General features: G+C 41.1%; 1 protein-coding gene across 1 annotated transcript in view; it reads left to right on the top strand.

The window, feature by feature from the left end:
- The window catches only part of LOC142660307 (capping protein, Arp2/3 and myosin-I linker protein 3-like), a 318,596-nt gene that overhangs the window by 236,716 nt on the left and 64,358 nt on the right, over positions 1–17,522 (top strand). Inside the window, exons 18-19 of the mRNA XM_075836905.1 lie at positions 7,400–7,481; positions 10,613–10,709. Of these exons, the coding sequence (XP_075693020.1) occupies positions 7,400–7,481; positions 10,613–10,709 (179 nt within the window). The remainder of the gene's footprint in view (positions 1–7,399; positions 7,482–10,612; positions 10,710–17,522) is intronic.

The following is a 17,522-nucleotide window of genomic DNA, read 5'->3' as shown; positions in this document are numbered from 1 at the left end:
CATACAAAAGCTATACAAATTTGGTATCGTTGCAATCGTAACAACCCGCTGAATAAACGTATTGTGTTATTTATACTACACGGTAAACGGCGTAGATTTAGGACGCAAAAAAGTGTGGCAAAATTTCAGATTTTTTTTCTATCCCCCCTCAAAAAAGTTAATAAAAGTTAATCAATAAATAATATGTACCTCAAAATGGTGCTATTAAAAAATACAACTTGTCCCGCAAAAAACAAGACCTTATACAGCTATGTCAACGCAAAAATAAAAAAGTTATAGCTCTTGGAATGCGACGATGGAAAAACGTAAAAAATACCCTGGTCATTAAGGTCTAAAATAGACTGGTCATTAAGGGGTTAATGGAGAATTTACTTTATCCCTAATCATGTCGTCTGACATTGAATTTTCCAGTGTAAATACAGTAGAGAAAAAGGCGTTCAATAAATTGAATTTATCCTCCTCCTCCTCCTCCACCATTATATGCAGATTATTTTTGAGAGGGCCGACACTTTGAGTTTACAGTTTGTCATAATTTATTTATTTGAAAAATATTTTTGGGTTATTTCTACTTTCTTTGGCAATGAGTCTCTCTATTTCAATCTTTGCTGCCATTATTTGTCTTTTACATAACTAAATTTTTCTTTATAATTATTTAATGCCTCATCACTACCATCCTACTTTAATGGTTTGAACGCTTTATTTTTTTATAATTTTTTGTCTTGTCCCCCTTACTGTTTTATTTGACCACATCGGATTCATCTTGTTTCTAGCTTGTTTATTCGTATAAGGTATATATTTTTTTCACAGGACCTATTTAAGTGACTTTTAAAAGTGTCACATTGTAGTTTGTATTACAGCTGACAACCGGGATTAACGGCCAGGAACAGCGATCGTTTTTTCTTTGTAAAAAAGTAGTAAAATAAAAAAAACTATATAAATTAGGTATCACCATAATCATTTTGAACCACAGAATAAAGTTAAGTTGTCATTTTTACCGCACAGTCAAAGTCGTAAAAACAAACCCAAAAAACAATGAAGGATTCACACTTTTTTTCCAATTTCAGCCTGCAAATATTTTTTTTTCAGTTTCCCAGTACATTAAATGGTACATTAAATGGTGCCAATAGAAGCTACAACTCCTCCCACAAAAAAAGAAGCCCTCACACCACTCTATTGATGGAAAAATACTAAAGTTATGGCTCTTGGAAGGTGGGGAGTGAAAAACGAAAAATAAAAAGCAAAAAATGGCTCAGTCCTGAAAAGGTTGAAAGGAACAATTCCCTCCTGATCCCAAGTGGCAATCCGACTAGAGATGATATGTTTTTATTTTTTTTAATTATCTACAGTTCCTGCTGTGACCAGCTCCTGCGGTCGGCTATTCCACAGATTCACAGTTCTCACAGTAAAGAACGCTTGTCACCTCTGTAGATTGAACCTTTTTTTGTAGACAGAGAGAGTGCCCCCTTTGTCTTTCGAAGGGATTTTACATGGGACAGGTTTTCACTATATTTCTTGTATGGACCATTCATATATTTATATAAGTTAATCATGTCCCCGTTAGTCGTCTATTTTCAAGGCTAAATGGGTTTAATTCTTTTAATCTTTCCTCATAACTTAGATTCTCCATGCCCCTTATTAGCTTTGTTGCTCTTCTTTGTATTTTTTCCAACTCCAGGGCATCCTTTCTATAACTATCCTTTCTATTAATAATAATATATCCTTTCTATTTCTCATAACTAAGATTCTCCATCCCTTTTATTCACGAGAATGGGGGTCTCGGATTGTCAAATGTGACACGAGCAGGAATGTGCTTTCTCGGCCAGCGTTCCATTCACTTTCTATGGTGCTGCTGGAGATAGCTTGGTGGTCGAACCCCCCAAAATCTGACATTTATCACCTATCCTGTGGGTAGGTGATACATTATCATGAGAAAACCCCTTTTTTACTTGTAACTCATTATTATGTAAATATGTAACCGTTTTTATTTATAAGTTAATTATTAATGTTAGAAAACTTCACAAAAATATAATAGCTTTTAGAAAAAGTAGTGTATATTTTATTTTTTTATTTTGCCAAATTAGTACAATAATTACAAGTCACATCAATAAATAAAATAAATTGAATGGGGGGGGGGGAGTCATTTTAGGGGGCTTTCAGTGTTTTGCCACTTCACAACATCTGTAGAAATAGTATGGTGTCAGCAAACCAGCAACGGAAACTTTGTATCCCAAAAGCTAAATTGCACTCCATCCATGCAGAGCCCCTCTGCGGGCCCATTTAATTGAGAATACACTCACATGTAGTATCTATAGAAACAACAATAATAATAATAATAATAATAGAACGCAATAAAAAACAAAATTATTTTCAGTTGCCTTTGTAATTTCTAAAAACAAATATTAAAATTCAACAGCACACAAATAATTTTTTTATTTTATTTCTTTTTTCAGAATCGTCCAATAAGATTCACATAAAAATAAATACTTAGAAATAGTTCAAATATTCCCATATTAATATAATGATTTCTAGTACAGATGTAGCCGTCTTTACCTTGACTTTTAACGCATTAAGTAAACAGACGCTAGATCCTTTATCTTGACTTTTTCAATGACTTTTCAATGGCTTTTGTTGTTTGATATCACGCTGCAGCAAGTTATCAGTCAAGATAAAGATGGCCACATCCGTATGTTAATTCAAGTAATTTTAAGGCCTCATGCACACAACTGTCGCCATGTGCTCGCCCGTGATTTTCGGGTCGGCCGGCAGCAGACTGTCAGCCGCAAGCCGCCCGCAAATCACGGGCAATGCACATGGCCGCGGCCATTATTTTCAATAAGCCCGGACCGCAGCAGACGGCCGTAATAAGACATGTCCGTTCTTTCTGGGGTGCGGGCTCCCAGGCCATGCACAGACTGTAAAAACTACGGTTGCGTGCATGGCCCCATAGAAATGAATGGGGCCGCAATTCTCCCGTGGATTTTCGGGGGAATTCTGGCCGCAAAAGCACGTTCGTGTGCATGGGGCCTAAGAGTTTTTCAGTTTTTTTTGTCAAAGTAGAGCTTTTGCATTCCTAGTACTGCCCCTAAAAATGGCTACTTGTTCAATAATAAAATTATAAATTTTTAGGTGCTGGATCATATTAATTTATACATATTAAACAGAAAAGCATGCCTTTCGTGTTCCTGTTTTTCTGACAAATAGGAAAAAAATATTATAGAATATATTTATCCACTAATATGAATCAGTTTAAGGTTATCGTATGCATAACTGAAAGCAGACATTTTTTGAAAAAAACGTTGTTTGCGTTTTATCCTTTTATATTTAAAAAGTACCGTATTTTTTCGACTATAAGGCCTCATGCCCACTTCCGTTTTTTCCTTCAGGGTGCTAGCCGTTTTTTTGACGGCTAGCACCCGGACCCATTCATTTCAATGGGGCCATGCACACTTCAGTTTTTTTGACGGTCCCGTTATTCCGTTCCGACAAAAGTAGAGCATGTTCTACTTTGGTCCAAGATTCCGTGACCGTGGGGCCCATACAAGTCAATGGGTCCATCAAAATACTGAAGGCACACAGAAGGCATCCGTGTGCCGTTCGTGTGTGACGGAGCCGTTGCCTAGCAACGGCCGGTTGGGCAGAAGAACAGAAGAGATATTGCACTGCACTAATCGGCAGCCCCTTCTCTCTATCAGTAATGGATAGAGAGAAGGGGCAGCCCTTTCGGGCAGAGCATCTGCAGCGATAGAAAGAAAAAGCAGTTCATACGTACCCCGGCCGTTGTCTTGGTGACGCATCCCTCTTTTGACATCCAGTCTGACCTCCCTGGATAACGCGGCAGTCCATGTGACCGCTGCAGCCTGTGATTGGCTGCAGCGGTCACATGGGATGAAACGTCATCCCAGGAGGCCGGACTGGAGAAAGAAGCAGGGAGTTCTGGGTAAGTATGAACTTCTATTTTTTTGGAGTAGGGGTTTTTGTAGGAAACTTTAGAACTCTATATTGTGAGCGCCGCGCTTGGTACTCACTGTCCAGCGGTAGTCACTGTTCAGGGTGCTGAAAGAGTTACTGCCGATCAGTGCAGCCCCTTCTCTCTATCCAGCACTTTACTCTTTCAGCACCCTGGACAGTGACTACCGCTGGACAGTGATTACCATGAACGGCGCTCGGAATCGGAAACACGGAAGTGTACATGGAGTACACACGGGAACCACACTGATCCAATCACGAACACAAGGATCCGTGAAAAACGGCAGTGAAAACAGTGATAGAAGTGTGCATGAGGCCTAAGACACAGGTTTTTTTTTTTTTAGAATCTGTGTTGTAATCTTCTGATGCGACTTATCTCCTGAAGGCAAACAGCTGCCACTGTATGAAGAAGCTGAAACTGAGCTCCGTGATTCAAAGGTCCTTGCAGTGCAGTGTAATGGAAGCAGCACGTCCTGTACTGTGTGCAGGGACAGAACTAGGAAACACTGGCCCGCATAGCAAACTTTTGACTGTGCTCCCCTACCCTGGGTGCCATACACAGCCCGTCCTTGTAGATAGTGCCCCCCTGTAAATAGTGCCATACAGCCCCCTACTGTAGACAGTGCTATACAGCCCCCCCTATGTAGACATTGCTATGCAGCCCCTCTGTAGACTGTACTATACAGCGCCCCCTGTAGACAGTGCTATACAGCCTTCCCACACAGTGCTATACAGCCCTCTCTGTAGACAGTGCTATACTTTCAAATATCACAAAGAGGAACATTCGATGCAGCGAAGTGGCATTTTTTTCCATTTAAGCCACGCCTCTAATCCCACCCAATCCCTGCCCATACACACCCGGTTCAGCCCACACAGTATCATGCTCCCATAGTGCCCCTCACACAGTATAATGCCCCCATACATTATAATGCCCATACAGATGCTCCATACAGTATAATGCCCACACAGATGCCCCATACAGTATAATGCTCACACAGATGCCCCATACAATGTAATGCCCACACAGATGCCCCATACAGTATAATGCCCACACAGATGCCTCCATGCAGTACAAAGCCCAAACAAATCCCCCCATACAGCATAAAGCCCCATAGATGCCCCATGCAGCATAATACCACTATAGCTGCCCCACAGAGTATAATGCCCCCAATAGCTGCCCCACACAGTATAATGCTCTCCATAGCTGCCCCCACAGTATGCCTCCCATAACTGCCCCCACACAGTATAATGCCTCCCATAGCTGCCCCCACAGTATATTGCCCCCCATAATGACCCCCACAGTATAATGCCCATGCAGTGTAATGCCCCCATAGCTTCCCCACACAGTATAATGCCCCACACATTATAATGACCCCCTCATAGGTGCTCCCACAATATATTGCCCCCCATAGCTGCCCCCACAGTATAATGCCACCCATAGCTGTCCCCCCCAGTATAATGCTCCCATAGCTGCACCCACAGTATGCCCCCACAGTATAATGTCTCCCATAGCTGAACCCACACAGTATAATCCCCCTATAGCTGCCCCCACAATATAATACCCCCATAGTATAATGCCCCCTTAGCTGCCCCCACAGTATAATGCCATCCATAGCTGTCCTCACAGTATAATGCCCTCATATAGTATAATGCCCCCACAGTATAATGCCATCCATAGTTGTCCCCACAGTATGATGCCCCCATACAGTATAATGCCCCCATAGCTGCCCCCTCAGTATAATGACATCCATAGCTGTCCCCAAAGTATAATACCCCCCATACAGTATAATGCCCCCCATAGCTGTCCCCACAGTATAATGCCACCCCATACAGTATAATGCCCTCATATAGTAAAATGCTCCTATAGCAGCCACCATAGCAGCCCCCTTCCCTACCCAGTATAATGCCCCATAGTGCCTAATAGAAAAATAATAACATAATTACTTTCCTATGTCCGTTCCCACGACGGGTGGAGGATCCTTCTCCTCTGGTGTGTGCTGTGAGTGACTCGGCGCAGACAGGCATGATGGCGTCACTACATCGCACTTGCCTGCGCCGAGCCGCTCATGGCAGAGTGAATGCTGGAGCAAGGAGCCTTCAGCTTTTTACCCCTAGAGCTACGCCACTGTTACAGTAGCCTATGGCACAGCAGGGAGATACCTCCCTGCTCTGTCATAGTGTTCAATAGCAACGGCACCTGAAGGACGCAGACACTATTGAATGTAGCGTCACTACCACTGTAGCAGCCGTAGCGGCTGCTAGTTAAGCATCCGCGCATGGGTGGGCCGCATCGGCTGGCGGCACAGGGCCCCTCATGCCACGGGCACTGTAGAAGCCGCTATGGCAGCTACAGCGGTAGTTACGCCACTGGCTATGTGTAAAAGATCTCTGTGTTATCTGCTCCACTGAACAGTCACATCTTACACACAGAATTGTCATCTCACTGTTCAGTGAGCAAATAACAGAGACATTAGTACACACAGTAAATCTGTGCAGGTACTGATCTGCAAGGACCTTCCAGCTATGCCCCCTCATATGTACAGAGCCGCAAGAAGAGCAGATTCAACACCATTAACCCCTGCCTCTCCACACCTCTGATGTCTGCTGAGTTCAGGGAGGGTGAGAGCACTATAGCTGCCAATAACTTGTATTTCTGTGTATGACATTGTTATGGGGCACTGTGGCTGGCATTGTATTGAGGCACTGTGGCTGGCATTGTATTGGGGCACTGACTGGTTTTGTTATGGGGCACTGTGGCTGGCATTGTTATGGGGCACTGTGGCTGGCATTGTTATGGGGCACTGCGACTGGCATTGTTATAGTGCGCTGTGGCTGGCATTGTTATGGGGCACTTTGGCTAGTATTGTTATGGGGCACTGTGGCTGGCATTGTATTGCGGCACTGTTGTACCCTATTGTCTCAATATTACCCAGGGAATGTACAGTTAAAGGCAAAACCTTTTTTCTCTCTTTTATGCTACAATTTATGGGTGCGTCTTATGCGTCTTATGGTCCTGTGCGTCCTATAGTCTGAAAAATATGGTAATATATATCTATTATTTTATTACACAATATGGTATCCCTATATGTCCTGAGAAATACAAGACCAAACACATGTAGGTTGACACATGTAGGTTGACAGATGAATAGAATAACAATTTGCTATTAATTTGCTATTAAATTGGTGGTACAGATGTAGCCAAGTTTATCTTGACTCTGATAAATTACTGCAGCATGATATCACACAACAAAACTGTACATGGCTAAAACTTGAAAATAGGCACGGTCAGGAAGGGGTGCAAAGTTTCTGGTCTGGAAGTGGTTAAGAAAATTGTGATTTGAATGAAGTTAACAAAAGTGATTTGGTGTCCACATTTTTATGTCTATAGATTTACATAATGTTTTATAAACTAAAGCGTTTTATTTCTCTTAAGCTCCGTTCATCTGGTGCACAAGTGATACAAGACATGATCTTTGATGTCAACTCTCTGAGCTCTTTGGATATATCGGGAAATGGTATGTAGTATATCAGTAAGTAATAATACTAATTCATTTTACCTAGTTACGTTAATTTGCAATTTACAGTATACTTATCTTAAATTTTCCAAAACTATTTTCCCTAATCCTCAGGCCTGCCACACAAGAGACCTTTGGAGGAGAGAAAGCAAAAATAACAAATAAAAATCGCATTAAACACTTATGCAAATAATTTAGACCAAAGCGGCAGTAGAATGTACAGACTCCACAGGTTTATGAAATCACTTATGATTATAAATTTGATTTGCCAGCTTGAGCCAAGCCTAACAGGATAATAATTTAGGGGACATTCACTTTCTTACCAAAAGAAGTCTTGCCAGAAATAACAGTCTTTCAACTAAAATGTTTCAAAAGAGAGAGAGAGCAAGACATGTTCCTCAATTATAATTATGAATTTGGTAAAAAATATATTTACATAAATATATGTATATATATATATATATATATATATATATATATATATATATATATATATATAGGGAACACTGAGTTTAGAAAGTATACTTTGAACTATTTTCAATTCAATTACAGTCTATGGAAGATGTTCATAAGTTACATACAAGCGGATTTGGACACTGTGTGTTTGGGCATCCACTCGGCAAATGAGGTTTAACGGAGATAAATGTAAAGTCATGCATCTAGAAAAATTATTATCTTTATGTCTAAACTGGTATAGTCAATTGTTGAGCAGGATCTGGGTGTACTTGTAGGTTATAGACTAAATAACAGCATGCAATGTCAATCAGCTGTTTCTCAGGCCGGTAGGATATTGTTGTACTCGCAGGACATTTTCTTACCTATATCTTACCTAAATAAACTTCAATCGACTGTGTAAAAATTCATTTTGGGTAAGACGAAACCCAGGGTTAAATCCAACCTTTTACACTTAATCCATCGTGAAGGGGGCTTAAACACTCCCTGAGTTCTCCATTATTATACATGTAGATATGTGATTCTAGAACAAATCAGATCCCTCTGGTCGGAGGATAGAACAAAGCTATGGGTGGATATTGAACTTTATTTCCTGGATAACCGTCTTCTACAACACCATTTAATTGCATCCACAGCTTTTAAAACAAATTTTGATCCCCCTCTCTTAACTTTGAGAGCGATCTCTCTAGTTTGGAAACTAGTCTCCAAGAGAGATGACCTTTTCAAATTTGACCTATACTCAGAGCCTCTTGGAACTGGCAATACCTGGGTTGCATATCCCCATATGGAAGGAAAGGGGTATTATCAAAATAGGAATTCCTCAATACCACTTATAGTATTCCACACACAGAATTCTTAAAATTTCTGCAAATCCGCCATTTGTTACATGGGTTTTCTCCTCCGACTCACCTATCAGTAGCTACTCTTTTCAATGTTTGGCTACAGACTCCCCAACCTTGTAAAAAGGGCATATCTAGATGCTACTAGTTGATAAAACGGGAAAAGATCGACCCACTTTCTCACCTAAAAGGAGTATAGGAACATGATCTAAATGTACAAATCTCTACAAACCAATGGGTATCATCTTTCAACTCTGTTAACAAAACTTCAAAATGTCTATCACACCTAGAGAACTCTAGAATTTTTTTTTATCACTGGTATTTAACCCCGGTAAAACTTCTCTATCAGTTGTTGGAAATGTAAGACCTCAGAGGGAACTTACCTCCATCTATGGTGGGAATGCCCTGTAGTCAAAGCGCTATGGACTAAGGTGTGTGACCTATTATCAAGATTATGTAAGGTCCACTTCTCACCAAACCCAGGCCTGGCATTACTAGGTTTAGGCCTAGAACAATTCCCTGCTGATCATATCACAACCATATCACATTCTTTAATCACAACCAGGTTGAAAATTGCCCAATATTGGAAGGGTGACTGTCAGCCAACATTGAAAATAATAATCAAAGGTATTAATGACAACTGTTGGCATGAACTTACTTATGCTGGCATGAACTCTAATCATCCTATACTACCATCGAAATGGAGACTGTGGCTAGATTCCCCACACAACACTATTCCACCAACGTATTTCTAAATAACCTGGGAATCCATATGGATGTATCCCCTTTTCCTCATGTCGGTCTTATTCATATGAGTTTACATTTGGTTGCAAATTTTCAAATGTACTTACCATTCTTTGTATTTTATATATCTTTTCAATAAAAAACTTTTAGCGCAAAGAAGTGGTCTATAGTAAGCCAACCAAGAGGGGGTATAAAGTTAGACACTAGTGTCTAAAATTGTGGTAAATTTATCATTCAGCTTGATCCATATATTATATTTTTTTGTAAGCACAGTACTTTTCATATTAATGCTTATTAATGTATTACGTTTGGTTCTCAAATGTTCTGAATCCATTGTCTTTTCTTAGAGTATGTTAACCCTTTGTTGAGCAGTGTGTGTTGGGTACCTATTGGCTCAGAGCTGTGTTAGCTGGGGCAACAAGTTGTTCGTCTGGGGTGCGTCGACTGTGTTGGAGTATAATTTTTCCTCAATTTGCAACATGTGTAGAATTTGAGTGCAAAATTGAGTAAGTGAAAATAGATGAATGCCTTACAGTCACACCCATGTAGTGCGCTGTGAAGGTGTGTTTGTGACATTACCTGTCACTTGTTTTTTTATCACTAGCCTTAAAAAAAAATAGAAACGTTAAGTCAGCACTGTATACATAAATTTATGCTGTTATACTGTCATATACACTTAAAAAGAATCTGTCTGCAGTTATAAACTGCTGACAATGCTATATGGAGCACAGGGAGAGATGTGTAACCAAACCTGTGGTGACGGTCATGCAGGGGCACGACTGAAAAATCTACGTTTTAATGTCCCCAGCAACGTAATCGCAAATGCCATAAGTAACAGCACTAGCAGTCTCTTGTATGTACGCTAAAGCCGTAGGGTGGAAAGCGTTCATGAAAAAAGCAGGACCACTACACATTAAGTTGCCGCCTCCGTGGCACTTGTGATCGCCATACTGTGGCCATTAAAACGTAGATTTCTCGGTCATGCAATCTGCATGACCATCACCGCAGGTATGGTTACGCTTCTCTCCCCATCCTCAATGTAGCGCTATCATAAGAGTACCTTTATATTTAGTAATAATTTATTTTATCTTGTAGGTTTTAACTCTGAAATGGTGACACTGATATTATCAGTTGGGAGAAGTAAATCCATTAAACATTTATCTCTAGGCAAAAACTTCAATTCAAAGTTCAAGTGAGTATAATACATTAATGCAATTAATAAGTACATTTTTGACTGTGTTTGTCAAAGTACATGAGAGGCAAGAGAGAGCGATAACTTTTCTGCTTAAAACATAAGGATTTTCCTTGGGATAATCTAGACAAACTGTGGGGGAGATGTATCAAATCTGATGCAAAGGAAAAATGGAGTAGTTGAACATGTCAACGAATAAGATCGCTGCTTTTTATTTTCCCAAAGGTCCGAAAAATGAGAGGTAGAATAGGATTGGTTGTTATTGACAACTACTCCATTATTCCTTTGCACCAGTTGAACCAATTTCCCTATGTATGCAGGTCTTGGCTGTGGTTAGGTATTGTAGAACATCCTCAGAACCAGACCAAACCTCCTCCAAAATTCCACATGAGACACTGCATGACATGCTCCACATTCATTCTGTGTTCCTCAAGCACCACTATTTATGACAAAACCAAAATCTCAACTTGTATATACTTTAGTCCAATTTTATACAGAGATACATGGAGTTTTCTTCTATCGATTCCATGTTCATTGTCATGATTTATTTATGAATTTATATATACACTATATGGACAAAAGTATTGGGACACATACAGGAGCTTTTATGACATCCCATTCTAAATTCACAGGCATTAATATGGAGTTGGTCCGCCCTTTGCAGCCAAAACATCTTCCACTTTTCTGGAAAGGCTTTCTACAAGATTTTGGAACGTGTCTGTAGAATTTTTTGGCCATTCACCCAGAAGAGCATCTTTGAGGTCAGACACTGATGTTGTATGAGAGGGCCTGGCTTGCAATCTCCATTCTAGTTAACCCCAAAGGTGTTCAATGGCAGAGGCGTACATAGGGGGGGGGCAGGAAGGGCATGTGTCCCCGGCGCAACTAGTAGGGAAGATGGGGGGCGCCGACGCTCTGGCCAGGGATTCCATCAAGGGCTCTCTATCGGAGCGGATACCCTGCCAGAGCGTCGGCACTCCCCCATCTTCCATACTAGTTGTGCCACCCCCCCATGTAGAAAGAGCTACACCCTTCCCCCCTCCCTGTAGATTGTGCCATTGCGGCTCCCTCTAGGAGTGGAGTCCCCAGCCAAAGCATTGCCGATGCTCTGGCCAGGGATTCTGCTCCTGGAGAAGCCCCTGACGTCACTATCCATATATGGACAGTGACGTCAGGGGCTCCTCCAGGAGAGGAATCCCCAGCCAGAGCATCAGCAATGCTCTAGCTGGGGATTCCACTCCTAGGGGGAGACACAATGGCACTATCTACAGGGAGGGGGAAGGGTGTAGCTCTTTCTACATGGGTGGCATTATCTACAGGGGTGTGTGTGTGCCACTATCTACAAGGGTAAAACGGAGAAGAAAAAGAAACACGGCGCCACATCGTGCAAAGTAAAAGTGGGATTAAGTGAAGGAGCAAAACTGGTTAGATATAAGCTCACCTTGGAGAGTGGACACTGATGAGGTGTCACACAAGCATAAGAGCTGCTGCCAGGTCCAAAAACACAAACAAAACAGAGTTTGTTGTCCAAATAGGAAGTAAAAAGCAGAAAAACGGACCAACGGCGCTGCAATTAAGGTTGGGAAATAAGGACCTTTAGACGGACATCACGGCAAATATTTTAATGACAAGGCTACGCGTTTCGACACCGGACTGGTGTCTTCATCAGGCCAACATAACATGTGTGGTTCAAGCACATTTATATACAAGTGAATACAAGAGGAAACAGGAAGAGGGAACAAAGTCCCGCCAAAAAACACAGGTCAAAGTTCAGAGACATTGAAAATAAAAAAAAAACAAAAAACGACCATACTTGAACCATGATAATGAGAGATACATATAATACAATCCTTTGCAAAATAACACTAAAAATACATTGAAGGAAAATGATCGGCACTACACCAAACCACGCCGTTTTCAAACACATATACACATATACAAATACACTTCATATCTTGGGTAACAGTACTAACCATGGTACTGAATGTAAATTCTAAGTATTGATCCTTGATCATGACACAGAGACAAATTTAAAAGCGTTGCAGTATTTGTAAACCTACCACGCTGTTAAAGCTTCCCCGGTTGCTAGGAGACCCCAAAAAATACGGCGGCCGAGACACAAGCGCTGAAACGCACAATGGAACGCACAGAGCCCATTCAGAAGTTACGATCACGATGGCCGAGATATGAGCGCTGAGAGCGCATAATAGAACGCTCAGAGCCAAGACAAAGAAAACGGAGAAGAAACCTCCAATACATTGTTAAAAGTGAATAAAAGACACATTCAAAGCTAAAATCTATTATCTGTTTTTCTTTCTATGAAAAACTTATTATTATTATTATTGTTTCATTCTACAAATATGTTTTTTGTTTTAATAGATTTTAGCTTTGAATGTGTCTTTTATTCACTTTTAACAATGTATTGGAGGTTTCTTCTCCGTTTTCTTTGTCTTGGCTCTGAGCGTTCTATTATGCGCTCTCAGCGCTCATATCTCGGCCATCGTGTGTTTATTGGTCTCCTAGCAACCTGGGAAGTAACAGGTGTCTTGGGATCCCAATCACCGTGATGAGCTCTGTGCGTTTTACTATGCGCTTCAGCGCTTATGTCTCGGCCATTGTGTGTTTTTGGTCTCCTAGCAACTTGGGAAGCCTAGCAAGTGTTTTTTGATCGTAAACTTCCGAATGGGCTCTGTGCGTTCCATTGTGCGTTTCAGCGCTTGTGTCTCGGTCGCCGTATTTTTTGGGGTTAATAGCAACCGGGGAAGCTTTAACAGCTTGGTAGGTTTACAAATACCGCAACGCTTTTAAATTTGTCTCTGTGTCATGATCAAGGATCAATACTTAGAATTTACATTCAGTACCATGGTTAGTACTGTTACCCAAGATATGAAGTGTATTTGTATATGTGTATATGTGTTTGAAAACGGCGTGGTTTGGTGTAGTGCCGATCATTTTCCTTCAATGTATTTTTAGTGTTATTTTGCAAAGGATTGTATTATATGTATCTCTCATTATCATGGTTCAAGTATGGTTGTTTTTTTTGTTTTTGTATTTTTTTCAATGTCTCTGAACTTTGACCTGTGTTTTTTGGCGGGACTTTGTTCCCTCTTCCTGTTTCCTCTTGTATTCACTTGTATATAAATGTGCTTGAACCACACATGTTATGTTGGCCTGATGAAGACACCAGTCCGGTGTCGAAACGCGTAGCCTTGTCATTAAAATATTTGCCGTGATGTCCGTCTAAAGGTCCTTATTTTCCGACCTTAATTGCAGCGCCGTTGGTCCGTTTTTCTGCTTTTTACTATCTACAAGGGTGGATGGCACTATCTACTAGGAGGGGAGTGTGTCAGTATCTACAAGGAGGGGGCTGTATGGCAGTATCTACAAGGGGTGTGTGTGGCACTATTTACAGGGGGCTATGTGGCACTATCTACAATGGGGGTATGGCACTATGTACAAAAGGAGGCGGTTCATTATGTCACCATATAGTCACACATTCGCCTCAGTTATACAATCTGTTTTAGTCAGGCACTGACCTCTTTAATTTATTTAAGATTTCCCTTCGCTGGAACTAAGGGGTCTAACCCCTGAAAAACTACCTAATAGTTAGAATAATTATCCCTCCTCCGCCAAACTTTACAATTGGCACAATGCAGTCAGGTAGGTAGCATTCTCCAATCCTTGACTCATCCATCAGACTGCCAGGTAGAGAAGCGTGATTTGTCACTCCATAGAACACGTTTCCACTGCTCCAGAGCCCAGTGGAGGCGTGCGTTACACCACCTTATCCGACTATTGGATTTGTGCTTGGTGATGAAAGGCTTGCTTGCAGCACAGTTTTTGTGTGAATGTTAATGCCAGAGGAGGTTTGGAGCTCTAAAGTTTTTGAGACAGCACAACATTGGCAAGTTTTATGCACTATATGCCTCAGCACTTTACGTGGTCTGCCACTTTGTGGCTGAGTTTCTATGGTTCCTAAATGCTTCCACTTTTCAATAATACCACTCACAGTTGAACGTGGAATATGTAGAAGGAAAGAAATTTCACAAACTGACTTGTTGCAACGTTGGCATCCTAATATTAATATATGTATATTACTGCTGTTACATCGCTGGGTCTCTTATGTAAGGCAAATTATTTTTACTTAACATAAGTGGCCCAGCGATGTAGCAGTATTTACCAGCAATGATGTTGTGAGTGGGGCCTATGGGCTACACTGGCGTAAGAGCCGGGTGCAACTACGAACTGATTCGCCCCTTATGGCTTTAGGCTATCCCCAGTGGACCCTGGACAGGGCTATTAACTTAGGTGAGGACATAAAACGCTGCGATTTATTACAAAGAAAATATAAATATAAAAAGAATAGAAATTCGTCTCTTGCGTTTGTTACATCATACAGTAAAGTATATCATATGATACGATCTATAGTGTCCAAATACTTACCAGTCCTTTTTCAAGACGAAGGTTTACGCCAGATACTAGAGCCGGGTTGTAGATTTTCTTCCCAGAGAGCGCCTACTTTGGGTACTATGCTTTCACCTAGTTTAACGCATGTTTCATCTAAACGAAATACGTGGCTGTCATCAGCAGCTTTCAATTTTCAGGAATTGAAAGGGTTAATAAACCAGTACGAGGTGGTGATCATAGGAGTGCACTACTAAATCGTGAGAGATACTGGATTCTCATGTTGAATACTATAGTCCCCAATGGTCTTAATGTAAGAAATGATCTTATTATGAACTATTAATACTCCATATATTTTTGTATTTGGTCTATGATTTTATATTTGTATTTTTATACATTTTTGTACGTTTTATGTCATTCACTTTTGTGATCATTGTATACACCTGATCAGAGCGGGTGTTTCTCTTTCCTGGCTGTTATTTCAGCCACACACTCTCATTCCCTCCCCTATCTATGCGTAATGGCTCTTGTGAGCTAGTAACGCGTCAGAGAGGACGGACGTCTTATGTATTGTGTCCACTTTAAGCTGTTCAGCCTTCCGCTGGCTATCTAAATAAATAAAGAAGATTTATTTTCCAAATTCCACAAGGAATGCTGATCTTTTTCTCTTTTTCTCTTGAATGCTGACCCTTATAGCTTACCTACCGATGACATGAAAGATAATGGCTGTAGCAGTCTTTTTATTAGGAACTTTAGGACTTCACACTGACTTATCTTTATATCCATTCTTCTGCTGGTGATTGGATCTCCCAAAGCAGTGCCAACACCCTGATCTGACTGTTACTAACAACGAAAGGAGGAGACCTCCAGCTCACCAGTAGTTGCGTCTCCAGACACCTCGCACGGATCCCCGCTACGGCCAGCGGTAGGTATATCAGGAAAAAGAAAGAGAAAATCCAGCGCTGTGTTTGATTAAAAAGGAAAATTGTTCCCAATTTTATTGAAAAAATGGTTAAAAGTTACACGGAGACGCAGTCTCAAGGTGTATATATAGCGGGCTGGATGACCTTGGCCTACGCGTTTCGAGCAAGCGTGTTGCTCTTAATCATGGCAAAAAGGATATCCTTTTTGCCATGATTAAGAGCAACACGCTTGCTCGAAACGCGTAGGCCAAGGTCATCCAGCCCGCTATATATACACCTTGAGACTGCGTCTCCGTGTAACTTTTAACCATTTTTTCAATAAAATTGGGAACAATTTGAACAATTTTCCTTTTTAATCAAACACAGCGCTGGATTTTCTCTTTCTTTTTCCTGTTACTAACAACCACTGGTCTTGATGATAATGATGGGATCTGAATGGATTAGGTTACAACCATATGATTTCTGTGATAACCAATCATGATGCTAAGAGGAAAAGTTTGTTGCAGCGACAAACTTACCCGGGGTCTGTGCTCTATCGTCTTTCTCCTCCTGTCACCTTCCAGAGTAAGATTGGAGAAGAGAGAGAAGCCTACAAACATACATTTTTCTGAAAAGAATTGGTTATTAACCTAATCACTTCCTGGCATTTTATGTGCTCTGTTTGTTGACACTGCACATACTTGTGCACAATGCCATTATCTGTACCAGGCTGTCACTCTGACAACCCAATCCTCTACTATGACAGCCAACTTAAATATGAATTCATTGGCCCAAATGACTAGTACTGGCCAGGTGCACAGCTCTTAATAATTGTTTTGCATATTGAACTCTCAGAAAATCAAATCTAGTCCAGTGTCCAGTGTCTAAGGAGATGCCTTAAGGGGTGTGCAATACTACTATATTTTATATATATTTTTTTGCTATTCCCAGCACCAATCCAATTGGTGGTGGGTATTATGAATGAGATCTGAGAATGGACACTGGTTATAGGTGGAGCATGCAGCACCTACCCCTGCTTACTGCTGCTCCACATCCGTGCTATACTTAAGTCTCTTCACCGTGCACATCATATTCTGTAAGTTTACAGGGGTTGAGGGTAGGATCTCTTGGTTTAATTGGATGGAGGGAATGAGACCAGCCAAGGCTCTTTGGATTTGATGGGGTGGAGATTAGGTCAGTAAGGTGTTAGGAAAACACCTGTTCCCTTAAGGTCACTACGATAACCTTTCTAGCTTCTGGGCGGTTCTTTTACCTTGAGTCTATCTCTCTTCTCTGTCCTTCTGCCAATCAGCTGTGGTGTTGTATTTATACCTGTCTTTTCTCACCTGTCTTTGCTGAATTTTCCTATCTCATGGTTTCTGATCAAGCTCCTGACTGCTCCTGCACTTCTGTTTTCTGGACCTCATGTATACTGACCTCGGCTTGTCTCTCGTTAATCCTCTGCTTACCGATTCAGATTATCCGCTCCCAGTCGGTTTTGACCGTG

Source organism: Rhinoderma darwinii, chromosome 9 (assembly GCF_050947455.1).
Source record: "Rhinoderma darwinii isolate aRhiDar2 chromosome 9, aRhiDar2.hap1, whole genome shotgun sequence".
Classification (NCBI taxonomy): domain Eukaryota; kingdom Metazoa; phylum Chordata; class Amphibia; order Anura; family Rhinodermatidae; genus Rhinoderma; species Rhinoderma darwinii.
Note: the sequence above shows the minus strand (reverse complement) of the source record. Positions and strands in the feature narration are given on the sequence as shown.